The 27,825-nt window shown below is 44.3% G+C and overlaps 1 protein-coding gene across 5 annotated transcripts in view; it reads right to left on the bottom strand.

Moving 5' to 3' along the window:
* Nucleotides 1–27,825, bottom strand: part of LOC144776709 (retinol dehydrogenase 8-like) — a 234,220-nt gene that overhangs the window by 117,851 nt on the left and 88,544 nt on the right. The window contains exon 1 of one of the 5 annotated variants that reach the window (XM_078659279.1): nucleotides 52–274. The exons of the other annotated variants lie outside the window; for them this stretch is intronic. Coding sequence (XP_078515405.1) covers nucleotides 52–250 — 199 coding nt within the window. The 5' untranslated portion in view covers nucleotides 251–274. Of the gene's footprint in view, nucleotides 1–51; nucleotides 275–27,825 lie in introns of those variants that run through there. 5 annotated transcript variants of the gene reach the window in all.

Genomic DNA, 27,825 nt, shown 5'->3' with positions numbered 1-27,825 from the left:
TATAAAAAAATAAGTTACACATATTTAATGAGCACCATAACCGTCAGATACCTTTAAATCTCTTTTCCTCGTCGTGTGCCAGTTTCGCCGCGATGGCCAGGCCGATGCCCGACGAGCAGCCCGTGACGAGCACCGTTTTCTGCGCCATCTTCCCTCTCCAGACAGACAGGTGTTTGCCCAAAGAAACCCGTCCAGGTCCAATCCTCCTCAGCACAGAGCAGCGCCCACAGAAATACAACTTCGACGCCATATGTGCCTGCCTTAAACATAAAGGGGTTTATCCGCCTCTTTGCTGAGTCAGCGCGTCTAAAACCTCCCAGCTCGAGATATGATGCGATTAAAGGCAGATAATCCCTTCTGACAGGGAGGTCGAGTATGTAACAGCAGAGATATAATCTTGAGCGGGGGCGCACTACGGCCCCCGGTAAATCCCATGCAGTTGAATGTTTAATGAAAAATGTGCAAGAACGGGGTGGGGGCCTGTTAGGGCGGGAGGTATAAGTGCGAGTCCCTTCATGGCGATCGAAATATCTGCTTCCACGCGCGAGCTTGCCTTGTTTCTCCGCGTTTTGCAGTTATTTCTGACCTGCTCCTGACTTTACCTCAGTTAGAGCAGTCTGGACCCATATTCTCTGGATGGCCTTTCCCGAATTTTGCATTGCTATAATTGGTCTGATCCAGAGATGGGCACGTGAATACCCTTCTAGGGCAAAGGTATGGGTTGGGTTTTAGCAAATCAGCACACACCGATAGATGACATTCAACATGTGTAGCTAAAAAGGGTATGGCTCGTTATTACCGCACACTGTACAGTTTCTCAGTATAAGGTGCACACTACTAGGGCCAACCTCTAAAATGCCCTACAAATTAGAGAAATCACAAAAAGCAGAAGCACCTTAAATATACCTTGGATCTGCAGAAAACATTTGACACTGGGTCTAATATACCAAAAAAGAGACCACGTACAGACAGAGCTACAAAAGAAATGTAGTCCTCAAAACAAAAAACCATCATGAGACGTGTGGGTGTGGATGGTTTTTTTTGTTTTTTTTTGCTGTGGGTGGATTCGTGGGGAAATGCAAGAATGAGTCTGTGGTGAGTGCATGGATGAAATAGTACAAGGATGAGTGCATGCATCAGTAATTTGAGTGCCTATGCTATGTTCTTAATGCTCATTCCTATTCCTTTCCTTTCACTTTAAGGTAGAAACAGGGACACAGCCAACACATTTCGTCCCAACAAATAGGGACTTTTTCTGGGCACAAGATGATATGGTTTGTCTTCAGACTATTGAATACATTTTTTGCAGAGTTCTTTCTGTGTTAGAGTTCAGTTATGTAACCGAAAATGAACAAGTTACTTACCTTCGGTAACAATATATCTGTAAGAGACATCTATTAGTTATAGAATCCTTACCTTAGAATAACCCCCAGGCGTCAGACTGGATCCGGATACATTTTTCATAGCAGTACCTCTACGTGTCGATAGGTGGCGTCAGTTGACTCCGCATTCGTCGTCGTGCTCACCAGGATGATGTTGCTAAATCTACTTAGACGCGCCCTCTCGCGCTGACGTAAGTTCTTTACACGACATTCCACGCCAGACGCACAGAGCCATCTAAGACACTGACCACTGGTGCACAAAACTAGGGCCCTGAAAGGGAGTCCCTTACCCTAGAAGTCAGTTCGCAGAACGGGGAGGATTGGTAGGGCAGTAAGGAATCGATAACTAATATATGTCTCATACAGATATATCGTTACCAAAGGTAAGTAACTTGTTCATCTGAAAGAGACAGTTATAGATGCCTTACCTTAGAATAGATACCCCAGCAATACCAACCCCAGAGTTGGATCTGCGAACTAAGTTCATACCAGAAAGTCCTACAGAACTGAATGGCCAAAGAAGCTGTCTCTCCGGACCTGACTGTCCAGGCAGTAGTGTTTCATGAAGGTGTGCAGGGATGCCCACGTGGCTGCCTGGCAGATGTGTTTGAGGGGGACTCCACATCCCAAAGCAGTAATGGCTGCCGACACCCTGGTAGAATGGGTACGCAGTCCTACCGGAGGTTCCTTCTTTGCCGATGAATAACAAATTTTAATGCAAAGAACAACCCACCGAGAGATGGTCCATTTGTGGTGCCCACATAGCCAACAAAGAGCTGGTCATCCACCCGGAATTGTTTCGTGCGATCCAGATAGAAAGATAGCGCACATTTTGGATCCAGGCGGTGGAGTTCCTCCTCCTCTTTTGAAGGATGCGGGGGTAGGAAGAAGGTGGGCAAAGTGATGGTCTGTCCCATGTAGAAAGAGGTAACCACTTTGAGGAGAAAAGAAGGCCTAGTTCGAAGGACAACCTTGTCCGGACGAACAGCAAGGAAAGGAGGCTTAGAAGACAGAGTCTGAAACTCACTCATACTGCGAGCAGAGGTGATGGCAACCAGAAAAGCAGTTTTTAAAGTCAAGAGGGTGAGAGGACAATTATGTAGTGGCTCGAAAGGAGCGCACATAAGTACGTAAAGACCAAGTTCAAGTCCCACTGGGGCAGTACAAAAGGAATAGGAGGAAAGATGTGAGTAATGCCCTTAAGAAATCTATTTACAATAGAGGACTTGAAAAGAGAAGGCTGATCAGGAAGGCCAAAAGATAGCCTTTATGAGTGCCCAGAGCAGAGACCTGCTGGGCTAAAAGAAAGAAGGAAGAGGAGAACCTCTGAAAGAGGGGCAGAAAAGGGATCCACAGCCTTTGCTGTGCAACATGCTCCAAATGTGTTCCATCTACAGGCGTATACCGTTTTAGTGGAAGGACGCCTGGCTGCCAAAATAACATTACAGTCTTCGGGAGGAATTTCGAAAGCTGTCAACTGTCGCCGCTAAATCTCTACACAAGGAGGTGGAGGCTGGACTGGTTCAGATGGAGGACCATTCCCTACTGCTGCGGCAGAAGATCCTTCCGGAAAGGCAGTCTGATCAGAGGATCGATGGCCATGTGTAAAAGCTCGAAATACCAGACTTTTCATGCCAAATCAAGAGCCACAAGAATGACTTGGGCCCGGTCGTGTTTGATCTTCTTCAGCACTCCGCGTAGAAGTGGTAAAGGTGGAAAGGCATATAGAAGACCACAACTTCACTCGTGACGAAAAGCGTCGCTGAGCGAGTGCCGCCTTGGAAATTCCAACGCGCAAAACTGCTGATATTGTGTGTCCTCTTCCTTGGTGAATAGATGTAACCAATGCTCTCCCCACTGCTTAAAGAGACCTTGCACCACCTCCGAGCGCAGACATAATTTGTGATCCATCATGCACCTGCGACTGAGTTCGTCCGCCCTGGTGTTTAGTGAACCTGCCAGTTGTGCACCACCAGAGATATGCCCTGATGTTCCAGCCATGTCCAAAGGCGGAGAGCCTCTTGCCATAGGGTCCACGACCCCACTCCTCCCTGTTTGTTGCATTACCACATTGCGGTGGTGTTGTCCGTGAACACCTGCACTACTCTTCCCCGGGCAGAGGGAAGGAATGCCTTCAGTGCAAGACGAATCGCCCGGAGCTCTAGAAGTTTAATGTGGAGCCTGGACTCTGCCATGTGGCCACCCCAGCCCAGAGTCTATGCATCTGTCACCAATGTGAACTCCGGTGGGGGAAAGGAGAGGGATCTGCTGGTGACCCAATCCCGGTTTGTTAGCCACCACTGCAATTGGTGTGCAGTGCACTCCACTAACTGGACACAATTGGAAAGATTCCCCTGATGCTGTGCCCACTGAAACTTCAGGTCACACTGCAGAGTCCGCATATGCCACCTGGCATGATCCACCAGCAGGATGCAGGAGGCCATGAGGCCCAGCAGCCTCAGGGTCATTCTGACTGAAACCCGGGATAGAGGCTGAAGCATCAGTATCATAGCCCGAATATCCCAGACTCGCTGCTCGGGAGGATAGACCCGAACTGCGCTGTGTCCAGAACCGCTCCGATGAAAAGGAGTTCCTGAGACGGAATCAGGTGTGACTTCAGCACATTGATAGTGAACCCCAGCGAATGCAGAAGGTCCGCCTTAGTCTGGTGGTGGGAAACGACAACCTGGGGTGAACTCGCCTTCAATAGCCAGTCGTCAAGATAGGAGAAGACTGGAACCCCTGATCTGCGCAGATGAGCGACCACCGCCATCACTTTCGTGAACACCCGAGGGGATGTGGAAATAAGCGTCCTGCAAGTCCAATGCCACCATCCAGTCTCCAGGGTCGAGTGCAGACAGGACCTGAGCCAATGTCAACATTTTGAAGTTTTCCTTCCGGAGGAAGCGTTAATGTTCCTGAGATCCAAGATAGGTCACAGGTCTTTGTCCTTCTTGGGCACCAGAAAGTAGAGGTAATAACAGCCATGACTTACTTCTGGGGCAGGAACTCGCTCAATAGCATCCTTGGCCAAGAGAGCTGTAACTTGCTGATTGAGAAGGGCAAAGTGATCCTCCAACATGCAATGGAATTGTGGTGGTATAGATGGAGGGGTAGTCTCAAAGAGGAAGGAGTAGCCCCTTCGGACTATCTGCGAAACTCACCTGTCTGACGTGATGGTTTGCCAGTGGGGAAGGTGATGGCGGATTCTGTTGCCCACTGGCAACGGGTGGCCCTGAAAGTTCAGACTAGGAGGGTTTGGAGGCTGCTGCGGAGGGGACACTGGTGGACTGGCGCGCCCGCTGGCCCCCCGACCCACGACCCTGGGTCCCAAGTCCCCGGCCTCGCAGAGGCTGAACAGTTGTGCAGGCCTCTGGCTCTGGGCAGAAAGTGGTGGGGCACCTGTTCTGTAGCCACGAAAGGGGCAAAAAGCAGACTGCACTGGGTGAGAAGTGGTATCGAGGCCCAAGGACCTGGCCGCTTTGTCGCCAAACAAGCGACGGCCATCAAAGGGCATGTCCAAAAGAGTCAATTGGACATCACCAGAAAAGCCAGTGGACCTCAGCCAGGCGTAGCGTCGCGGGCAACCGGCATTGAAATAGTTCTGCCTAGTGAGTCGGTGGTGTCCAGCCCACACCTAATGGCGAACTTTGCTTGATATCTGTCCTCAGTGACAGCACGGGAGAGAGTGACCCGGGCATCCTCCAGACACTGTGGCAGCACCTGGCAACCATATCCCACACAGAGTGGGAATAATGGCCCAAAGGACATGCAGTGTTCACTGACCGCAATCCCAAAATGGCGGAAGGAAACATCTTCTTCCCAATATGATCTAGCTTTTTGTATTCCCTATCTGGGGGAGCAGTAAGGAATGCAACCTTAGAAGTAGAGGCTTGGACCACCAAGCGCTCAAGGGTAGGGTGTTAGGAGAGAAAAAGTGGGTCTCCCAGGGCCGGGCAGGGGCGTCGGGCAATCATCCTATCCACACGAGGCCCTATGCTGGGCTTGGACCATGTGCCCAGAAGGATGTCAGTAAGGGCCTCATTGAACGGCAGCAGGGGCTCCGAAGAGGCCGCTGCCGGTTGAAGCACCTCGGTCAGGAGGTTGGTCCTGACTGCCACTGTAGGAAGCTCAAGGTTCAAGGCCTCAGCCGCCCTACGCAACACCACTGAGTGTGAGGCTCCCTAAAGGGTCACCAGACCCCTCCCAGTCCTCCTTGTCCTCTTCTGGCTGCCACTCAGGTCGAAAAGGAACGCCAGGATAGAACAATGGTACAAAAGTACAGCTCGGCACCTAATCCTGCATCGGTCGACGTTGGCCCGGCTCCATGTCCAGGTCAGAGTGGAGTCCGGGGTTGACGCTGGCTGGGGACACAACCAGGGTTGGAGGGGGCAGAGGAGTCATCAGTGGATTCAATGCCAGAGGAGGTATCATAAGGTCGACTGATGCCGATCTGGATCCATGCCTGGATCCCTGGGGTTCCTGTGGCACCGGGGGCTGACGCTGCCAGGTTCTAAGGCCTCAAACCTCCAGCCGAGTCCAAGGGGCGTTATGCACGCCAGCAGAGTTGGGCTGCCCAAAGATCGAGTGAAAGACTTTGTAAAAAATGCGGGATCATTATGTAGTATTGCCCTGAGGTGTTGGAGAATTCTGATGTGACCTGGGCTTTAGTACTGCCGATGTAGTTTAGTCCACAGGTGCACGTCAGAACATAAACTGCGAAGTCAGTTTTGCAATCATGGCTGCCCTTGATGGGAATATCTGTCGTGCAAAAGGGTGTGCGATAATGTGTTCTATTCGCACCGAATTTGCACGCCCTGCAATGTGTGCATTTGCGAAATCCAGACTTGTGCCCTTTTGTTTCAGCTCGGGTCTACTGACATCCAGAGAAGCCCCCATATTTCTGGCCCTACGAAAAGTGACTAGAGGTTTTCAGGGCAAAGTAGAGTTCAGGATATTGTCGGTAAGAACTATCGGCCAGTTTTTTTGAATAATCTTTTGGATGGCGTTCTCTTCACTGCTATAAGCAGTGATGAATCTAGGGCACGTGTTACTTTCTAGATCTGGACAAGCAAGGGAATCAGTATTGTCAGAATCTGAGCTCAGTCTTGGCAATAGACTATCTCTGCTTCTTAACCTTGCTTTAGCCAAAGCTTGGTTGAAAGTACGGTCTAAGTAGCCTCGTTCTTTGAGACGGGCCCTAAGGTCAATGATACACCCTTCGAAATCTGCAGGAGAACTGCAAATTCGTTTAATCCTTAGGATTTCTCCATACGGGATACTGCATACTGTATGCCTTGGGTGGAGACTTGAGGCATGTAGTGTAGTGTTGCCTGATGTGGGTTTGCGATACAAAGTTGATTCTAATCTATTGGCATTCACGTAGATTTTGACGTCCAAAAATTCTATCTGTTTAGGGCTAATGTAAGATGTAAAGTGGAAATGTCGTCAATGTATCTAAGATATTTGACAATCTTCTCTCTGACCCACACCTCATGTGTGACGCTGAGAACCTGCTCCTCCCACCAGCCTACGTGCAAGCACGCGTAGCTGGGGGAGAAGCAGGATCCCATTGCCACGCCTCGAAGCTGTCTCCACAGGTCCTTACCGAAAGCAAAATAATTGTTGTTAAGGCACCAATTCATTAAATCAAGAATGACTTTGTTATGTTCATATAAGTCAGCAGATCTTTTGCCCAAAAAATGCTTAGTAGCCCTTAGTCCCTCTTTGTGTCCAATACTCGTATAAAGGGATTCTACGTCCAGCGTGATGAGTAACATATCTTCTTGCCATTCTAAATCCATGATTTTAAGAAGAAAGTCACTGGTGTCACGCACGTAGCTGGGCAACTTGGTGACCAGATCTTGCAGAAAGTAGTCAATATAACGACCTACATTTTCTCCAGCGCTGTAGATAGCCTAGATGATCGGTCTTCCAGGAGTGGGCAAAGTTACTTTGTGTATTTTGGGTATCAGGTAAAAAACCGGGAGGACTGGAAATTCTTTATTCATAAATTTGTATTCCTCTCCGGAAATCAGTCCCTCTCGCCGGTATTTACCCAAAAGTTTTTACAGGGTGACTTTAGCATTAGTATATTCTTTATTGTTAGATTTAATATAACAAGAGACATCCTGCAGCTGTCTTAAAGCTTCTGTTACATAGTCATTCTTGGCCCAGATTACTAAATTGCCACCCTTACCTGCCGTTTTCACAACAATGTCAGGGTTAGTACTGAGCTTCTTCATTAAGGCAATGTAATCAGTCTGTTTGTGATCATAATATTTTCTATTGCGCTAGCATGACTTAGTATACAGCTGCTTGATCTCATTAACTATGCAGTCTTGGAAAGTATCTATGGCATCTTTTACCATCAAAGGGATGAATTTAGACTTATTTTTGAACGGTGTGATGCCTGCTCCCTTTTGGATAATATTGATTTTAGATAGTCTAGTTTGGGTATTCTCATCATTGTCCTGACCCATCGGTTGAGAGTCAGTAGCTTGGCATAAGTCATTTAGAGTTAGAAAGGTGGATACATCAGCAGCTCTTACCTCTGGCACTCCGTCCGGGGTGCTAGATTCATCGGGTGGGGACTTGTCTGCGTCAGATTTTAACCTTTGTGTGGCGAAGAATTTTCGTAGCTTCATTTTTCTAATGAAACGGTAAACATCAATGCGGGTTGCCGCATAATCAAATGATTGCGCCGGACAGAAATTGATCCCTAAAGCGAGCAATTGTTCTTCCGCTCTGCTCAGGATGACGCTGGATAGATTAATGACGGATTTGTTGTTGCTTATTTCCTTCGTTGCCATGGCGCTTTTGTTTTCTTTGATTGCGCGTTTTTGTTTGGCCTGTTTTCTCCGTTCTCGTCTTTTTTGGTTTTTACTTTTACTGTTTGATTTTGGCTGTTTAGGCGTGGGCGCAATGTCATTAGTCTTTCCGCCACTAAAAAATCAACTTCCTCTTCCAGGTTGAGGATAGTGCTTCTTGCAGGTTCCTGTCTGGGTCGTCACTTGAACCACTCGACACAGATATGGTATCCCCGCTTGCTGCTTCCTCATCTGTTTCAGCATTTTCCCCATGTGCAATCTGTGTTGTTACAGGTACAGCCTGCTTCTTGATTTTGCTACTATATTGCTGACGCTTGGCCACGCTATACTTGCGGGCAAAGGTGAAAATGTGTCCATGGACAGAGTCAGCCTGATCGCGCGCAAATTTACTGACCTTTCTTGCTTTTATTTTTCCTCATGTGTCTTGAGCCTGTCTTCCATCGCCTCCCTGAGATTTTTGATTATATCCATTTCTTTAATTTTGGCGATGTCATTGTTCAATTTCTCAATATTAGTGAGGATTTCAGCCCGGTCGATCGCTGCATACTTGATGAGTAAGTGGACGAGATTCATTGATGCCGCCAAATTAAGTTGACCCCATTCTTTAAGCATCAGGGGATTAGGACGGTCAAATCTCGGCGCGAGCATAATGCGTAGTCCTCTAGGAACTCGACCAGCGTCTGCATATTTAGATAATGAATAGTGCTCCCAACACTTAGTAACTTCTAAACGTTTCTGCTTTTCTAGGTTCCGGTACAGCGTCTTAATGCCGCCATCATCATTTACCTCCGTCCCAGCCGGGACATCTGCGGTGTTTCTCTTGTGAGGGAAATCTTTTCAAATAGTTGCTCCGCCTCCGCCTCCCTAACACGGAAAGCCTCCGCAGACATGTTGGTTGACCACAAAGCCAGAAGACTTAATGCAGTGCACTCAATAAACCGCCTGTAGGTCGTTTATGCGGTTTCAACTGGGGAGTGCTCGTAATATGCCTGAAGAACCTCTCCACCTATACGCTGCCGTATGACAGATGCAGCGATGCGATACTCCAATCAATGGGCAGAATATGCCGATCCTGCCTGCGACTCTTCCTCGCAACTCGCCGACTTACATCAGAGGCTGCAATAGGGGGCACCTGTGGAATTCCGTGTAAGAGAGCTTGCAGTTCGGTATGAAATCCAGGCGCCACTTGTAGAGATGGGGTCTGTTGACAGAAGCAAACCGAACTATAAATATATATATATATATATTTTTTTTGTAAAAGTATATATATATATATTTTTTTTATTTATATCTTTTATAAAAAAATTATATATATATATAATATATTTTTTTAATTACTCTTTTCACCCTAAAAACGAATCCCACCCCAGCCCCTTAAAAAAACCAGCACCCCAAAATACTAACCCACCCTTACTCCTTAAAATACTCCAGCACCCTTAAACACTAACCCATCCTGACCCTAGAAATACCCCTGTACCCCAAAACCTAGCCTTGAACCCTAAAAATATCACGGTAACCCAAAACCCAAACCTAGCCCTGAACCCTAAAAGACCCCTGTGCCCCAAAACCCAAACCTAGCCCTGAACCCTAAAAATACCCCTGTACCCCAAAACCCAAACCTATCCCTTAACCCTAAAAATACCCCTGTACCCCAAAACCCAAACCTAGCCCTGAACCCTAAAAATACCCCTGTACCCCAAAACCCATACCTATCCCTAAACCCTAAAAATACTCCTGTACCCCATAACCCAAAACTATATCTGAACCCTTAAAATACCCAAAAAACCCAAAACATATACCTCAGTACCCCAAAACATATACCCCTTTACCCATACTTACCTTATCCTAACATATTAAAAAAACATGCTTTTACCATTCATGCATTTACAACGAATTTCGTTGTAAATGTATGCGTGGTAAAAGCATATAAAATGTAATGCCATGTGTTATAATGGCATTGCGGAGTCATGGTACTTTCGTAAAAAAAGTATGCGGAGTGATGGTATGCGGGAAGAAAGTTGCGGAATAATGGGTGTTTACCATATATGATTATATGTCATAGATAAAAGACCATGCTATTGCAGTATTATTTCTTCTTACTGCTTACGCTGTACGCATTATATTTCGCATAATGTTTTGCGATTGGAACAGCTCATATCTCTTGCACGAGAAATAAGACTGTTCAATAAATCCTTTTATTGAAAAGCCCGTCTTATCTATTTCTGTGTAACTCTGAAGAAACTAAGCATGCATGATTGATTGAGTGAAACTGTTATCTATTGTTTCCACAATTCTGAGACTGTTCCGATTCTAAGGGAAACAAAGTTTTCATGTTTATGCGGGTTTCAGAAACTACTCCCTTCTTGTTTATTCGAGAAGTTTCTAGTGACCTCTGAGTTAGTTGGCACACAAAGTAATTAAGTTTAATATACTCGATAGGGGCATACTGACCCCAGTCCTATGCAAAAACTATAGTGTATATTATTCCAATGCGCAGAGCCTATAAGGGAAATAGGAACTCCACTACGTTGTGCCCAACGGTTTGGTAAGGCACTAATTTAACGCTAGATATTGAAGTAATTCAGATGTGCTTTTCTCAGAGACCGTTACTCATAATACTAGATAAGACGTCTGGAGTGGGTAGGGATAATATCCGCGATAGCTAAGTAGTTACGACCAGTAACGAAACGCGTTGGCTGTGTATGTGCATTGGGTAAAATTACCTAAATAAAGAAGAAAAAAACTTTTGGACTAAAAGCATTTGTGTAATTCCTTAATGGGTGCGCCTCCCACCTTTTGTTCATAATTTTCTGACCGGATTTGTGCTTGGGGACAACGGGCACGGGAAGTGTGCTGCACCAATATTACTTTGACTTGGACTAATGTTTTGGTTGTGCTGGACCCTGGTTAGGTTGTCCTGTTCTTTTTGCCTGCTTATGTTATAAATATCCTTCAAAATTTAAGAAGAGCCATCACTCTAAACCCAATAAAACATGGCCTAACACCAAGAGGTGGTAGAGCAGTTTTCGTGATAGAGGCACATGAATCTTTTCAGACAGAGGTATTCTATTCATGGATAGTATTCTCAGAATCAAATCCAGTAACAAAAATGTTTCACTTCTATAAAGAAGATGAACCACCTGAGGAATATATTCCTATCGAGGATATTGAAATTCCACTTCCATACCGGGAGCATAATCTCTGGTTTAAAGGTGCCCTAAAACGTTATAATCACATTACCAGGCTCGGTCCACTAGGTAGACCAAGAGCAACATGGCCAATTTTAGCCGCCTACACGCCTCATCCTAACATTGAAGCAATGTCGGATGAGGAACTACTTAATCAAATACAAGAATAAATAGAATTACACAGTTAAATAACAACTGTCTGGAGTTCCTGAAAAGGACTCTTTTAAACAAAATCCTACATTACATCTTCTAAAAAGAAGTGGGAAATAACAAACAACATCCAAAGGGGAAAAGTTCTCAATCCCGAGGTAGGTCTCCTCAAAAGGAGCCCTCTGAAAGGAGGTATAATCTCAGGAATAGGAATACATTGAAAAAACCTGACAGATATCAAGATACTGATACACGCTCCTCTCGTACCTTTCAGATATCGTCACAGACATCCGAAAGAAGAGGATGGTCAGATCAAAAAGAAGGAGTTCAGAAAAAGAAACAGAAACCTCAATTCACCAAGAAAAAGGTAGCAGGTCTGAAGATCAGACATGCTGAGAATTCTGAGAACACAACTCAAAAATGGAGAATGGGCTCAGACAATGCTGGACAGTGCAGCAGAAGTAACAATAGTTCGCCAGAACCTGAAGGGACTTCTGGAGACAGTGGACTTGAATGACAGTTGAGACTGTAGACACTAGGGTTAGTTCTCCACAAAAGTTATATGAAATAACACTCCGGATGGAGGGAGACATACCTAGAAAAGTGAAAGCACTCCTTTGGGAGAGACTTTCAAAGGGTTATGATGTACTTCTAGCAGAACAGGACTGGCCACCAGAATTTGTCAGGGAGTACCCACAAGGCAAAGACATCATTATGCCAGCCTTCTCCAACCGTTTTCCAGTACATTTAAAATACACGTATGCCAGGAAATGGGCAGTTGCCCAGGCCCCAGCATTATAAAAAAATCATGTATGATGGGATGAGGACTCACCTCACCGCAAAATCTAGTTAAAAAATCAACCAACTGCACAAAGGCAGTGTCCAATTAAGCAAGAAGCTAAAAAACAGGTCACGGAGATCTTAGATCAACTTGAATACCAAGGGGGATTGAAACTTGGACATCCTCAGTGAACAATCCTTTGCTTCCTGTCTCCAAACCTGACAATACATATCGTCTAGTTTTGGATTACAGACACCTGAACTCTTGTTCAAAAACATTTTCAGTACAAAATGCACATAGTACAGCATTAATGAATAACATTGTGCGGAAAAACATATAAAACCACATTACACATTTCAAATGGTTTCTTCTGTCAAAACATTGCACCTGAAAGTAGGTATTTGACAGCTTTCTCAATAATAGGAAAACATCACTTTTGTCGATTCCCACAAGATTTCAAGCACAGCCCGGGGTTATTCTCAGCAAGAGTAACAGAGTTACTACAAATTTATGATGAGAAAGGCATTGTCATATGTCGATGATATCTATCTGACAGACGATGACCTGGATAGGCACTTGAACAGAGTGAATACCATTGTATTGTGCTTCGCCTCTGAGGGTTACAAATCCAATTTTAAAAAATCAAGAATTGCCCATCTCAATGTCCCTTTCCTAGGATATGAGCTTTCAAGTGAAGGAAAAAGCCTGGCAGCCAACTTTTTAGAAGAGTGTTTTGTTTCTCCAACCTCCAAAAACGCTGAAAATTTTACAGTTGATTCTAGGGTTCCTGAATTTTGGAAGAACTTACATTTTAAATTACGCAGAAATTGTTAAGCCTCTCTACGAATTAATCAAACCTGATTAAAAAAAAAAAATTGGACACAAGAACACACAGAAATATTGCGTTCACTTCAAGCTCACATGTTAGCAACAAATCACATACAAACACACGTAAACTTACGCAATCTATTGATCCAAATTATTTTGGGTCAATGCAGATTCACCTACTTAACTTTTAATGAAGGTGAAAAAGTACCAATTGCAAACAAATCACATTTGTATACACAAGAGGAAATGCGCTTTACTTCAACAGAAAAAATTCTAACAGCAGTTCAAATCGCTGTAGCGAAAGAAAGAGCTCTGGATCAGGGGAAACACATAATTGTCGTGACTCCAGTACCAGCCTTAGAGGCAGTTACAAAAGCGAGCATTCCGAATGCAAAAGCTTTACATCCAAGATGGATACAATGGGTAAATTCTCTTGCTGCAACAGATGTAGAATATGTTTTTGATTCTAATTTAAAAATACAAGCATTCCTGCAATACGAAAACGAATGTCCTCTGCCTACTGAGATTCTCCCTCTTGATCAGTACAAATTTATAATTTATACTGACGGATCAGCACCTCCCGCTATAGGAAGTAAGCAGGCTTATAGTGAGGCATGCCCGATCGTTAAAGGTCGTATGCGCAATGCGAAAGATTTGCTGGCAGTTTAATGAAACCGGGGGCTGCTCAGTCTTAATCGCTTGTATTATTTTAAAGCTTCACTCGGCATTTATGTTTTAAATTGTGTTTGCGGTGACTACAAATGCAATCAATCTTACCTGACTGCATTTCTCTGCTGGTCCCCGTTCCGCCACGGCTTGTGCCATTTGTGCGGTGGGACAGGAAGCAGCGGCACACCTGCGGCGTCATTAGAGCTGCCCCGCCCTCCTCCCTACATATTCCCTCCACTAGCGCGGACGCGCGCAGCGGTGCGCCGATGCAAGCCCGTCTGCGCCCGTCTGCGCCCATCCGCGCCTGGACACCGCCTCCCGCCTAAACCCCTGGTAAATTCTTTTTTTTCTCTTCCTCTTTCTATCACTCTATCGGGTTGAGGTGTCTCCTGTACTACTATAATGATCTGTTACAGTTGGCAGGAACTTCTATCCTTAAATCCGCCCAATGGATTAGCTAATCTACCAGATTGTACCAAGGTAATCCATTTTACCATCGAACCCTCTAGGGTAGCGACCAATGTAACGTCGAGGGCCTCGCACATGAAAGCGTTCGCTAACTCTCAATTAACCAATAACACCAGTACTAATGTAGATAGTAATACCTTCTCAGCACTGTACCTTAACACCAGATCTATCCCTAAACATGCCCTTGAGCTCTGGAGCTTATTGGACAATAAAAAATCTGACATCTGTTTCTTTACTGAAACATGGCTGCATGACCTGGCTTCTCCGGATATAGCCATCGCTTTTCCTAATGAATACCAGATTATCAGACATGATAGAGTACGAAAGAGAGGGGGAGGCATTGCCATTGCGGCAAAAGCTCCCATTGAAATGACTAAACTCGAGTCACTCTCTAATGAATGGCTTGAAATTTTAATAATCAACATGAACCTTAACACTAACTCCTTCGGAAGGGCTGCTTTGGTATATAGACCCCCGGGAGATAAATCACAATTCGCCAACATTCTTTTAGACCTATTAGCATCACATGTGCTGGCCACTTATAATTTTATCCTACTTGGTGATTTCAATCATCACGCAGAACTAACGCATGACACAGACTCCTGTAATCTAATAACCTCTTTGGACACTTTGGGTCTCACACAAAGGGTAATCGGCCCCACCCACCAAGCCGGCCACTCCCTTGATCTAATCTTCACCAACATAGCAAATTTCACTTGTGAATTACCCATGCCTATGATCTGGACTGATCACTTTCTAGTTAATTTTAAATTTCCCATACCATTGGGGTCAAGGACTACCAATCAGAAAGAAACAGTATTTATCCGTGCTTGGCACAAACTAACTCCTGAGGCATTTTCGTCTCACTTCGTACCTCCCAACAACAACTATGAGAACATTGAACTTATGGTAACCCAACTGGATGTATCCATAAAAAACACTCTAGATGAAAATATCCCGGAAACTTCAGTTAAGGTTAAGAGCACTGCTTCACCTTGGTTCACTGAGGATTTGAAGCGTGAGAAAGCGACCTGCAGAACAGCTGAAAGGCGCTGGCGGAAAAATAGAACGCAAGTAGACCGCGATAACTATAAACTCACTCATTCCAACTATTTAAAAAACATAAAGAAAGCAAAAACGCTTTACCTTTCCCAGAGAATAAATAAAGCGGCCCAGTCGAGTAAAGAACTGTATAAAATCCTGATGGAGTTCACTGCCCCTCTGGCGGAGCGTTCCGCATTCATTCCCACCTTAGAGTGGGTGAACTCATTATCTTGTTATTTCGATAATAAAATTAAGTCAATTTACTTCTCATTACCAGCAGCCAATCAGGATGTGCCCATGTTAGGCGCAGCATTTCCAGAGACTATGGCTTCCACTGAAACCACTAACACTCCGTCCTTAACTGAATTCGAGCCTACCACTTCGGATGAAGTGTTAAAAGCCCTCAAAAAAATTAAATCGGGTTCCCCCACCGATTTATTACCCCCTCTTAGATGCAGTGGGATATTCCCGCTTTTGGCCGGCACGCTGACCAACATCTTTAACCACTCCTTTGAGAGTGCCTCTATTCCTAGCAGCTGGAAGCTAGCCCAGGTCAAGCCTATTCTCAAAAAGCCCAACAGCCACCCCTCCACCCTATCCAATTACAGACCTATATCCCTTTTACCATTCTTTAGGAAAGTACTGGAACATCTAGTAAATAAACGAGTTACCATCTACATTGAGACACATGCATTGTTTGATCCTTCACAGTCAGGTCTTCGTGCCGCTCATGGTACGGAGACCGCAGTCATTGAGATAGTGGATAACATTCGGCTCTCCCTGGATAGAGGGGAGTCAGCTATTCTGGTCCTGTTGGATCTATCGGCGGCCTTTGACACCATCTTCCACAGCATTCCGAAACATCGACTGTGGGAGATTGGTGTCAGGGGCAGTGCCTTAGCCTGGTTTGAAGACTATCTCGCCGGCCGCTATACCTTTCTCAAAAACAGCACCCATGTGTCCAGGAACAGGCCTCTCACTGTGGGGGTACCACAGGGGTCGATTATTAGTCCCCTATTGTTCAACCTATATTTGACCCCGTTGGCCAATATTATAAAATCTTATGGCTTCTCCACAGTGTCTTATGCCGATGATACGCAGGTATTAATTACCTGCAGTTCTCAGTTTCCGGACACCTGTATAAGGTTCAAGCAGTGCATGGTTCACATTAGCAGTTGGATGAGTGATAATAAGCTCCAACTTAATTATAGCAAAACCGAAATCTTGCTATTTGGCGAAGCCAAAACCATTTGGTCCCAGGATTGGTGGCCTCACGAACTCGGACCCTGCCCGGAGCCTAAAGAATTGGTGCGTGACCTGGGCATTATGCTAAGACAGTGCTCTCTCGATGAAAGCACATGTCAACCAAGTATCTGGTACATGTTATGGAATACCTAAACAACTGCGTAAAATCTTCAAATGGCTTCCTCTAGAGGCAAGAAAGCCTCTGGTTCAGGGGCTTACTATAAGCCGTCTAGATTATGGAAATGCCATGTTTGTGTCGATCAATGAGTGTGTGCTCACTAAACTTCAAATACTACAGAATGCGGCAGCCCGATTGGTACTGGGACTACCGCCGAGGTCTGCCTCTGCACCTAGCCTAAAAGAACTGCACTGGCTCCCCGTGCGCCAAAGATGTCAGTTTAAAATCCTAACTCTGACTCATAAACTCCTCTACGGTACTGGCCCCACCTACCTTGCAAAAAAATTAGTGTGGTATAAACCGTCCAGAACTTTAGGTTCTAGCTCGAAGTCCCTTCTTGTCCAACCTAAGGCGCGTACCTCCAGAAATGGATGCAGGGCTTTCTCTTATTTGGCACCGCAATTATGGAATAAATTGCCCTCCCATTTGCTGTCTCTCTCCAACCATCTAGCGTTCCGCAGGAGCCTGAAAACCTGGCTCTTCCCTATTTAATTCCCCTCTCAACCACTTTTGCTCCCTTCAAGGTTGATGCCTTCTTTCTGCCAAGCGCCCTGAGACCTTTTCTGGTGAATTGTTGCGCTATACAAAAGCTTTTGACATTGATATTGACATGGTACATTCCGAACGATGGTCACAAAAACACTATCTCTAGGAGATTGTACAGCTCAACGAGCTGAACTACAAGCATTCAAATTGGCACTTGATAATACAGATCGCAAATTCCCCACACTTATAGTGTGCGATTCTTTTTACTGTGTTCAAACATACAATAAATATTTGCAGAATTGGCTTTAAAATGGTTTCAAAGATGCAAAAGGTGGCACAATCAAGCATAAAACGCTTTGGGAACAAGTAGTTCAGTTGCAAGACGGACTACAAAACACTCACGTGCTACACACACTGAGTCATCAACGTGATGGCGGTCACGTTGCAGGGAATTCATTGGCTGATGAAGCAGCGAAGGGGGCTGTGCAAATGGCTTCCGTAGCTGCGATCACTTGTTAAAAAGCGAGAATAGACGGTGAGATATTATTGGCTGTCAATGCATCAAGCAAAGGCAGTGGTGCAGCGTTACCTAAAAAGTTTCCATTCAAATACTCATATATAATTGAAGTGAACAACGTTCCGTTTGCTCGAATCCCTGGAGTGGGGACAGGGTAATTCCAAACATGGAACGTAGGTTAGGACTAATCCTAGCAGCACATAAAGGGATTGCCTCTACCCATGCAGGTGTTTCGTCCACAGTATTGTTATTATAACTGAGATATTGGTGGCCCGGCATTAGGAAACAGACCAAAAATGATGTTTTGGAATGTGAAATATGCCAACGGATGAAAGTCTCTACCGTGAAACGACCTGCGCAGACGCCTCTGTTAATTTCAGATAAACCATTAGCTCATGTTTACCTGGACCAACCGCAGTCTCTTGCAAAGGGATGGTAACTATAAATATATCATAGATTCGTGTTCAAGGTACCTATGGATGTGGCCTCAGCATTCGGCTGACGCTCGAACTGTTATAAAAGATTTGCGAGTCTTTATTGACACAAACGCAATTGGTACACTACACTCTGACCAGGGCCCTGCGTTTAGCTCTCGAGCTTACAAAGAAGCCATGGCCAGTTTGGGTGTAGCATTGCGGTACTCCTCTCTGTTCCATCCTGAGGGAAATTCGGTTGTGGATAGGAAAAACCAGGACATAAAGCAGTATATAACAGCTAGGGTATTAGGCTCGGGTGACGGGTGGGTCAAACATTTTTATGGGGTCCAATGCTCATTAAACAACTTGCCAAGAAGTTCTCTAGGGGGAGTCTCTCCATATGAGGTCCTATTTGGGACAAGAATGTTGGTCCCAGATCTTGAATGTAAAGGCACAGTGGTGGAAAATAAACCTTTTGATATCAAAGATCGTTTGGCTGCCTTACAAGACTTGAATGAACTAAGATCGAAACAAAGCAACGTGTTCCTGAAGCCAAGCACCACTAGGGAACAACCAGCCGTCCCAGCAAGGCCTGTCTGGATCCCAAAGCTTGGGGATCTAGTCAGAGAGAAGATCGGGGACAAGAAGGAATTTGGGCCTTCTTACAGACAACCAGTACCTGTCTTAGCCATCCACGGATCAAGAACAGTGCTGCTGCCGCCCCTTGCTGGTAAAAAGGAGAAAAGATTTGTGTCCATCGACCTCATCAAACCACACTATGTGGCCGATTCTAAGCAGTAGGCCATGTGGACTCCGACCAAGTAGCAGACGCACTCCTCTAGCTACTATCCAAGAGGTTCAAACTGAAAGACTCATCACCTTTGAGGAGTCAGAAGTGAGAAATGAAGGACTACGCAACCATGCTATAGAACGTTTTCCTCTTGGAACCCAAGTAACAGTTCATCCTGAAATGCCTGTCTACACCAATGTAACATGTGATCACCTGGTTCTAGCGATTTCAACAAATCCTGATGCATTTCCAAGCATTGACAGAACTGCCTCTGGCTATTTCATTAACTTTGGTACGTTTTCTGAGGATCCCAGTGAACCTGAAACGACGCCAGCACAATAAACTTTCAACACACAAGACTTTTTTCATTTCCTGAAACAGACTTATCTGGTTTCACCATCGATTGAATTATGGATTGTTTCGGGAATATTTTTCTTTCTGCTTTGGCTAGGTTTAGTAATGACTCTGAGCATGCTGATAAATTGAAGATATATTCAAATGGACACAGCAAGTAAAAAGGTGAACTTACTTCTGCAACCACACAAGTCATCCCATCGTGAAGCAAGAGACTTGTGAACAGTGAACATCACAGCCATTATTATACAAGATGGTATAGTTTGGGACAAAACGGATTATGATATATTCAGCCCGTCTGAACTTTTGAACATTCCACACTTATTTAAAATGTCATTAAGTGACTTTATTACCTCTCGTACCTATTCTGATGATTGGGACTTCGAGACTGTTAATAACATGATGTCTGATCTAGAAAAATCAGCTGCATTCTCTAATCATGATTATTTAGAGTGTTCATTAGACTATGAACAGCTTTATTGTTATAACCACTATGGTCATCATTTCTTGCATAAATCTGCAACACCTAGAAATGTATTTATGTATAACCAATGGGAACATTGTCCTACACCACCAAGGGGTCACTCAAAAACGTTTGCGATGAAGTTTCCATATTTTTCAGAGTACAATAAATCCAATCGAGAATCGTTTTAGTTAAAAATATGAAATCATATTATATGAGACACGGATGTTTTGTCTGTCATCCAACTTTTCAATAAAAATATATTTTTTAAAAAAGTGAAATCAACAGGAACGAAAAATATGTTAACTAATACAAAACAGATTTATTCTGCAGCCTTTATTACCCAACTGTCTAGACAAGGGTTCGACTTTTGGAAAGACACAATTGACACAAAATCTGTCTGGGGTACAAAAGATTGGCAAGTGCCGTATCATCCCACAGCAAATAATGTTTTTGAATGACACTGTCCAACAAACGTCTTGCTTTGGGTTATCCAAGATCAAAGACATGAACACTCCGCCTATACCTACTACCTGCAAGTAATAGCACTAGACAGGGGGAGGTCGACGTACACACTATTTTACAAATCAATAGATCAGATCCTGAATGGGAAAAATGGTTGCTCTGGCCCACAGACACAAACATCTGTCAAAAACGATTCCTGCTCTGGTTTAATTTATACCCCGAGAGCGCCCCGTACAGATTTGCTTCCCTTTCAATTTCCAATAATGCCGCTGCCTGGTCCGTAGATGTTATGGCTAGATCTTCAGCATACCCTAAGATTTTTGTTTCGAATCCATTCAAAACAATTGGCAAGATGCTTTCGTTTAACTCTATCTTCCTCATGAAGGTGTCTATGTAAAAGGCGAAGAGTAACGGGGAGCAGGGGCACCCTTGCCTAGTTCCCTCTCCGATATTTATTATCCCACTCTGCTCTCCCATAATCCTTAGTCTTATCGTTGGATTCTTATATAAGGCACTCAAAGCCCCGATACAGACATCACCTGTATTTGCCTTCCCTAATGCAGCCCAGAGGAAACCCCACGAGACCCTATCAAATGCTTTTTCAGCATCTAACAATATTAGAGCCATAGGGTCTCGTGAGGCTCCCGTCCCATCAAACAGTGTACACACTCTTCTAATATGGTCTGCAGTCCCCCTGCCAGGGATAAACCCATGCTGTCAGGGGGAAATGATTTTGCCTATAACAGAGCTTAGCCGATTGGCCAGTATCTTAGAATAAATCTTCGTATCACTGTTCATCAAACTTATAGGTCTATAAGACCCAGGATCAGTTGGGGGTTTATTCTTTTTCAAGAATACAACCATAGTGGCCTCCCCCCAAGACTCAGGAGGTGCCGCTCCTTTTTGCGTAGAGACCATAAGCTGGTAGATATCCTCTTCTAGACTAGGAAGACATTTGTTATAAAATTCCAACGGGATAAGGTCGGGCCCACAGCTTTCCCAGCCGGTAAGTCTTTGATTGCTGCCTGTATCTCTTCTAACGTAAAATCAGTTTCCAGCTCTGCTTTATCCTCCATTGTCAGCTTCTCTACTTGCGCACTCTCTAGATAGCTCTCTATTTCACCGCTATTGGCACCACTGTCAGGATCATATAAACTCTGATAGAAATCCTCAAATATTGAGCAGATCCCCCTTGGTGTTGTAGCTGAGATCCCTGCTACTGAGTTAACCTAAATTGTAATTAATAAAAAGGTAACGATGGTGGATCAAAGAATAACAGATTCAGCAGTCTACCTTGGGATAACAATAACATCAGATCTCTCAAAGGTAGTGGAAATGAATTTGGGGCCTGTGATTAAAAAAGCAAAAGGGGATCTAGATAGATTAAATAATTTGCATTTAACAACAATAGGCAGATGTAATTTAATAAAAATGATATTTTTGCCTAAAGTATTAAATTTGTTTCGCACTATCCCGTTAAAATTCAATAACAATTGGTTCAGTGAAATAGAGGGAGTCACAAACCGCTTTATATGGGCCAAAGTTAAATATGTCGAGCATTAAAAGTTTTGTCACTACCAAGAGAACGAGGGGGTCTGGCGGCACCCGACTTAAAGGCTTATAATTGGGCAACTGTCTTGCAATATATCAGAGGGCCAGTGGGTGGGAGTATGGAGGATCGGTGGAGAGCGAGCGAGAGTGTCCCTGATATATACGAGTTATTAATTAAGGATTCCAACAAGTGGCTTCTCTCGTTCAATGAAGGCAGTTACTACAAAAAAGTCAAGTTTAAGACCCTTGGGGCGGCAATATCAGTATGGTCAATTTTGAGGAAGAAAATTAAAATGGGGGGATGAACTCAAATCAAATTTCAAAGCTTTATTCGACATTTGTCATAAAAGCATCAATCCCTATCCTATACAATAAATACTATAGCTAAAAGATTTCGTTTAAAAAACATATTAAACAGTGACAGTCGAATGCTTTTTACATTTAAAAATTATTGTCAAGTCATAAAAACACAGTTAAAATAACAGTTATAATGTACATCTATTTCATATATTTAAAGCCATTTAGACAGGGCAGCCATATTTCATTGTATTACATTTAACAGTGATGAGCGTGAACGGATTACCCAAGCCCAAGCAAGAAATTTTGCTACCGCAATCACTACTAGAGCGGAACAGTCAGATTTTAATATTCTTAGTGCAGTTGATTGGCAACGAGTTCCCATATTTAAACAGACTGGCTTTAGCCATTTACGCCTTGGACTGGCATATAGTGGACAGCAGAACAATAAATGGGATATATGCTCTAGTTGGTCCTTACAATAATGACAGTGATCATCCCGTGAAGGGTTCCAGTGTTTCGTAAAGGTATTCACAGGAAGTGTTCCAATCCGGAATTGGAAATATAGTTTCCTGTCATAAGGACGTTCGATTAAGTCCCAATAATCTTCACATGATGGGAACATCTTAATGTCCAAAAAGCGAGATGACAAATTAGATAAAGTGCCTTTTTGATACATTGTTGAATACACCATCTCCCAATACAATTCTTTCAATGTGGTTTTCGTCGGAAAATGGACCACATCCGTATTGCCCCACAAATGTTCCAATTTCAGCTTTACAAGAGTAGCCCGCAGATCCTTTAGCCATGTAATACAATGGAATTGATCACACTTGACTACATCTAATAATGCTGTTAGATAGTGGGATAGCTCTAGTGTCACCATCAGGCGCCTCCAGTATAACAAAGGCCGTAGCCGAGCTATGTCCTCTACATTTTTTCTGCCAAGATCCAATTTTAAAGGAATTGTAGGTGTACTCTGTGGGGCCATTACAAGTCCTCGAAGAAATCTATTTTCTGCTCTCCCCAAGTCACTCAAATTTGAAAAGCCCCATAGCTCGGAGCCATACAGACAGGAGCTCAGTACCTTCATGTTATAGATTTCAAGAGCACAATTAATCGGTTTTGACAATGAGGCACGGTGTTTACGGGCTACCACCCCTGCTAGTTGGTTAAACTTTAGTACTGCCGTGTTGATGTGCGATTTCCATTTCATGTCTCCCTGTAGGATTATTCCTAAGTAAGAGAAAGCATCTACTTCCTCAAGTGGGGTGCCCTTGTACGTGATCACACCCTTGAACTTAGAGTGATAATTAAGGCACATGAATTTGGTCTTGGTTGTATTCAATTCAAGGCCCCTGTCATCACAAAATTCACCAAAGGCATCAACCACTTTTTGGAGACCACTCGGTGTACGCGAGAGTAGAAGCGTATCATCCGCAAACATTAATACGGGTACGCGTGAGCCTGCAATAATTGGCGCATCAGTAGGGAATTTCTTCAGGTGGTCAACAATACCATTAATGTAAATTGAGAACAAGGTTGGGGCCAAGACGCAGCCTTGCCTCACCCCTCGCTCCACTGGAAAGGACTCAGTCACTTCTCCCTGTTTGCCCCATCTGATTTTAGCAAAGTTGTTTTCATGGAGGCGTACTAGGAGGGTGAGAAGTTCCTGGCTTAGCCCATTTGCGGCCAGGGTCTGCCAAAGTTTTCCTCTTGGGACCAGATCAAAGGCTGCTTTCAGATCTACAAAGACAGCATATAATGGGCCCTTTTTTAGAGTAACATTTCTCCAAAAGATTGTTATAAAGTAGAAAACTTGATCGACACTACTGGTCAATGGGCGAAACCCTGCTTGGTAAGGTGACAGTATATTATTTCCATCAATCCATTGCTGCAGCTTGTTCTGGACTAATCGCCCCATTAACTTTTGCGCTGTATCAATAAGACTGATGGGTCTGTAATTTTTCGCCAGTGTTTTGTCACCTTTTTTAAATATAGGGATAATCTCTGCTCCCTTCCAAGAAGCGGGCACTTCCCCTCCCATCGCCACTGCATTTGCCAGCCATGTGAAATAGGTGCACCATGAATTCCTATCAGATAAGAACAAATCTGCCGGGATTCCGTCCATACCCGGTGCTTTTCCCCCTGATACGCAATCCATGGCCAGGCTAACATCTCTTTCAGTAAATATGTTATGTTTAAAAAAAATGTTAGAAGGGGGGGGGATTTTCAGCGTGAATTGGGTTACATGCGTACTGTGGTTTAAAAAACTCAATCCAGTCTTTTTTTGCTACATGATTTTGTGGCTGTTCAGCTATCCCACCCCTGTCCCATTTAACTGTGGCCCAAAAACGTTTGGAATCCTTTGCTGCGCAAGCCTTCTTCAGCTCGCACCAGCTTTCTTCGTCCCAGCATTTCTTAGCATGTTTTTGGGCTAATCTATATGCGTCTCTCGCCTTCCTAACTAAAGTGGAGTTGCCCGTTCTTAGTGCAATGCTTAAGTTTTGGCGTGCCTGTCTACAATGCGTATCATACCAGCCCTGCCTAGGATATTCCTTTTTATCTCTTCTGGGATTTACAGATTTGATTAAAAAAACTTGGAGTTTAGAAAAAAATGTTTTATATGTCTCCATCATGTGGGCCTGGAAGTTAGGTTTCTCACAGTAGGGCTTAATGTTATTTACCTCGTATATCACTACTTTTTTAAGGTCCTCAAGTCTCGTTGTGTCCTCAATCAGCATTCTCCATTTCAAATGGCGCTGGTTGTTCGAGCAGACAACATCTTGGGTGACCCGTTCAATTTCATTTACATCATCTATGGTCTTGTGATAGGTGCGGAGGGTCAAACACAAAGGATTATGATCACTTTCCATTCTTGCCTCCACAGACATGTCTACCATTTTACTCCATGCCCTTACGTCTATCAGAAAGTAATCAATTCTACTAGTGGCCCGTCCATTGTCAAATGTGTTATTCCCATTTATATCTGAGGGCGTACGCCCATTTGCCGCTCTCAAGCCTCTTGCTAAGCAAAAGCTCTTTAGTTGTATTGCTACAGCACTCCATCTTTTAATGGCTGGAACCTCCAACTGGGGTATGCCCCATTTACTGTCCTCCTCCTCAGACAGAAACCTGTCTTCTTCACCCATAGGTTCAAAAGTAGAATTAAAATCCCCACCCACAATTACATGGGAATGTGGGTCCAATGATTCCAATTCATTTTCTAAAGTTGTTACCACTTCTGAGGTTTTACCTCTACCAACACCCCTGGAATATACATTAAACAAAGCTAGTTCTTGGCCACTGTCCCATCTAATGATCACTGATAAAATATCATTTGAAGGGGGAGATCTTTGAGTTATAGAACAATTCAACCTCTGGTCAATCCAGATTAATAGGCCTCCAGAAGGGCGTCCTGTCTGATTTCTAATTGCTGGTATAAAATAATTTAGATAACCGTGGTGAAAGACTGGTTTTAGTGCCCAAGTTTCTTGCAACAAGATGATGTCGAATTGGTCAATAAAATCAGCCCATTCGGGAGATGATATCCTATTATGTATGCCCGCTATGTTCCACGAGATAATGGTCACAGAAGTTGTTCCTGGTTTACATCCTAAATGGCTCATCTCCTCAGCATTTTCCACACAATCATTACTCATTGCTTTACCCCCCTTCAAACCCTCCTCATTTTCTGCTCTCACCATATTTCCCCCCTGCTGGTCTTCGTCTGCCACCCCAGATTTTAGATCTTGAATTCCATTGAGCTGTATTGGCTGTTTGCACAATTGCATACATGGGAAAACAACTTGCTTTTCCATATTTTGCCTTCCTTTGTGAGGAACTGGCGAATATTCGTACGTTGTAAGTCAATCGCACTCATTTAAGTTTGATAAAGCTGAGAATCTGTTTTCCAAGTGCAGCCCCCAATCATGTCTTGTGCTCTCCCTAGCACTTCTGTTACCCACGACAGACCACTTGGTCCTTAAGACACTCGGCTTTATCCCTGATCCTCTTCTACTATAAAAGAAGTCTAATGTGAGTGGTATGAGTTCTGCTGTTCTTCGTTGTGGTGGGTATAAATTAAGCAAGATTTCTGATAACACTTCTGGGCCCTTTAAATTCAGCACCGCGCAGTCCCCCACAAATTTCTTAGCTTTGCTCCCTATCCACTTCACTCTTCTAGCTGAAGTCAAGTCATCTATCAGCTTTTCTTTTCCCCAGGGAGAGATATGCATATTGTTACTCAACCAATTGAATGCTTTATTTAACAATGTTTCCGGAGGCTCGATCTATCCTTCATTCAGAGGTGATACATTAGCAAGAACGAGGATCAAAGGTGACGCTTCTATAACCAGCTCTACAGGTCCGATCTCTATGTTTGGGCCTGGGTCAATTGTTTTCCCTGGGATAGATGACAGTTCAGGATTGGTTGGGTGAGGTCTTTGTATATCAGGAATTGAAATAGTTGTCTGGGTAGGGGCTACAACATCTGCTACTCCCCTAAATATCGTACCTGTTGTTTCTATTTCCTTAATTTTATCCAGCACCAAATGTGGTATCTCCCCCACATTATCATTAGTGGTTTTCAAGAGGATCTCCATTTTATTAACTTTGTCGGTGAGGTGGTCGATTTTAGATAACAATGGCTTGATTATCTTGTTAAATTTGTTATCCATCAGATCCATAAGTTTCTTTATGATTGCGTCATTCCAGCCTATGCCCCCTGTTTCTTCTCCCCATTTGCCTTTTCCGGGGTTCTTTCTAGGAGGAGTTGCTGGTCTTTTCTTATTTGATCTCAACCCTTCTCTTCTGGGGAGGACATTAGAACCCCCACTAGTTGCTCTTGGGGCGGGGACGGGGGCCAATGGTGAAGAATGGCACTCGATAAGTTCCATATCATCTTGAAGGGTATCTCTATCTCTACCACCTTCGTCAGTTATATCAGGGTTAGTTTTAGCTATCAAATCCACAGAAACATTCGGCTCTAAATCATCCGCGAAATGCTGAATGAATGGATCTGTGATATTTCCTACATCTATGTCTACGAGTTTCATACATATATTTCCCCCTTGAGATGATATTGAAGAGTTACTAAGACCCAAAGAAGATCTACGCTCATTATTAATTTTTGCCACCACCTGCACCAAATAATTGTCCATGGTGTTGGCTGGGGCAATGGGGGTCTTTTGTTTTGACATGTATGGGTCTGATGAACACAAGTACAGAGATAAAGTAGAACACCCCTGATCACCCTTACCAATATTGATATACAACACTTCAGCCCGTCTTCCCCCTAATACAATCACTTAGATGAAGGGAGGGAGTGTTATCTAAATACCTCGCAACGGAGATTAGTTTTCAATCAGGGGTTATGGCCCAGTCCAGTCGCGGACAGTCTCGGACTGTCTAAGACTGTCCGCCCTTAGTCCGGGCTTCGTCCGGCGCGTCCCGCGCGCGTCCTCGCGGGACGAGGGACCTGCAGGCTTCTTATGGTGCGCCGCCTGGCGCGCTGTTCGCTGACGTCACAGCCCCCCAAGGGATGCTGGGGGCTGTAGTCCGGCCGGCGGAGCCAAGCCCGGCCGGTCGGTTTCACCCGTGAGTTCTGAGGGGTTCCGACGGAGCCAAGCCCGGCCGCTGCACTGCTGGACAGGAGCTTTCAGGTGAGGCAACAGAAAACAACAAGGAAAGACAGGGAACTCGGCCCCTGCAGGCTTCTTATG

The sequence above is a fragment of the Lissotriton helveticus genome, chromosome 1_1, assembly GCF_964261635.1.
Source record: "Lissotriton helveticus chromosome 1_1, aLisHel1.1, whole genome shotgun sequence".
In the NCBI taxonomy this organism is placed as follows: Eukaryota; Metazoa; Chordata; class Amphibia; order Caudata; family Salamandridae; genus Lissotriton; species Lissotriton helveticus.
The sequence above is the reverse complement of the archived record's forward strand: the minus strand, read 5'-3'. Positions and strand labels throughout refer to the sequence as shown.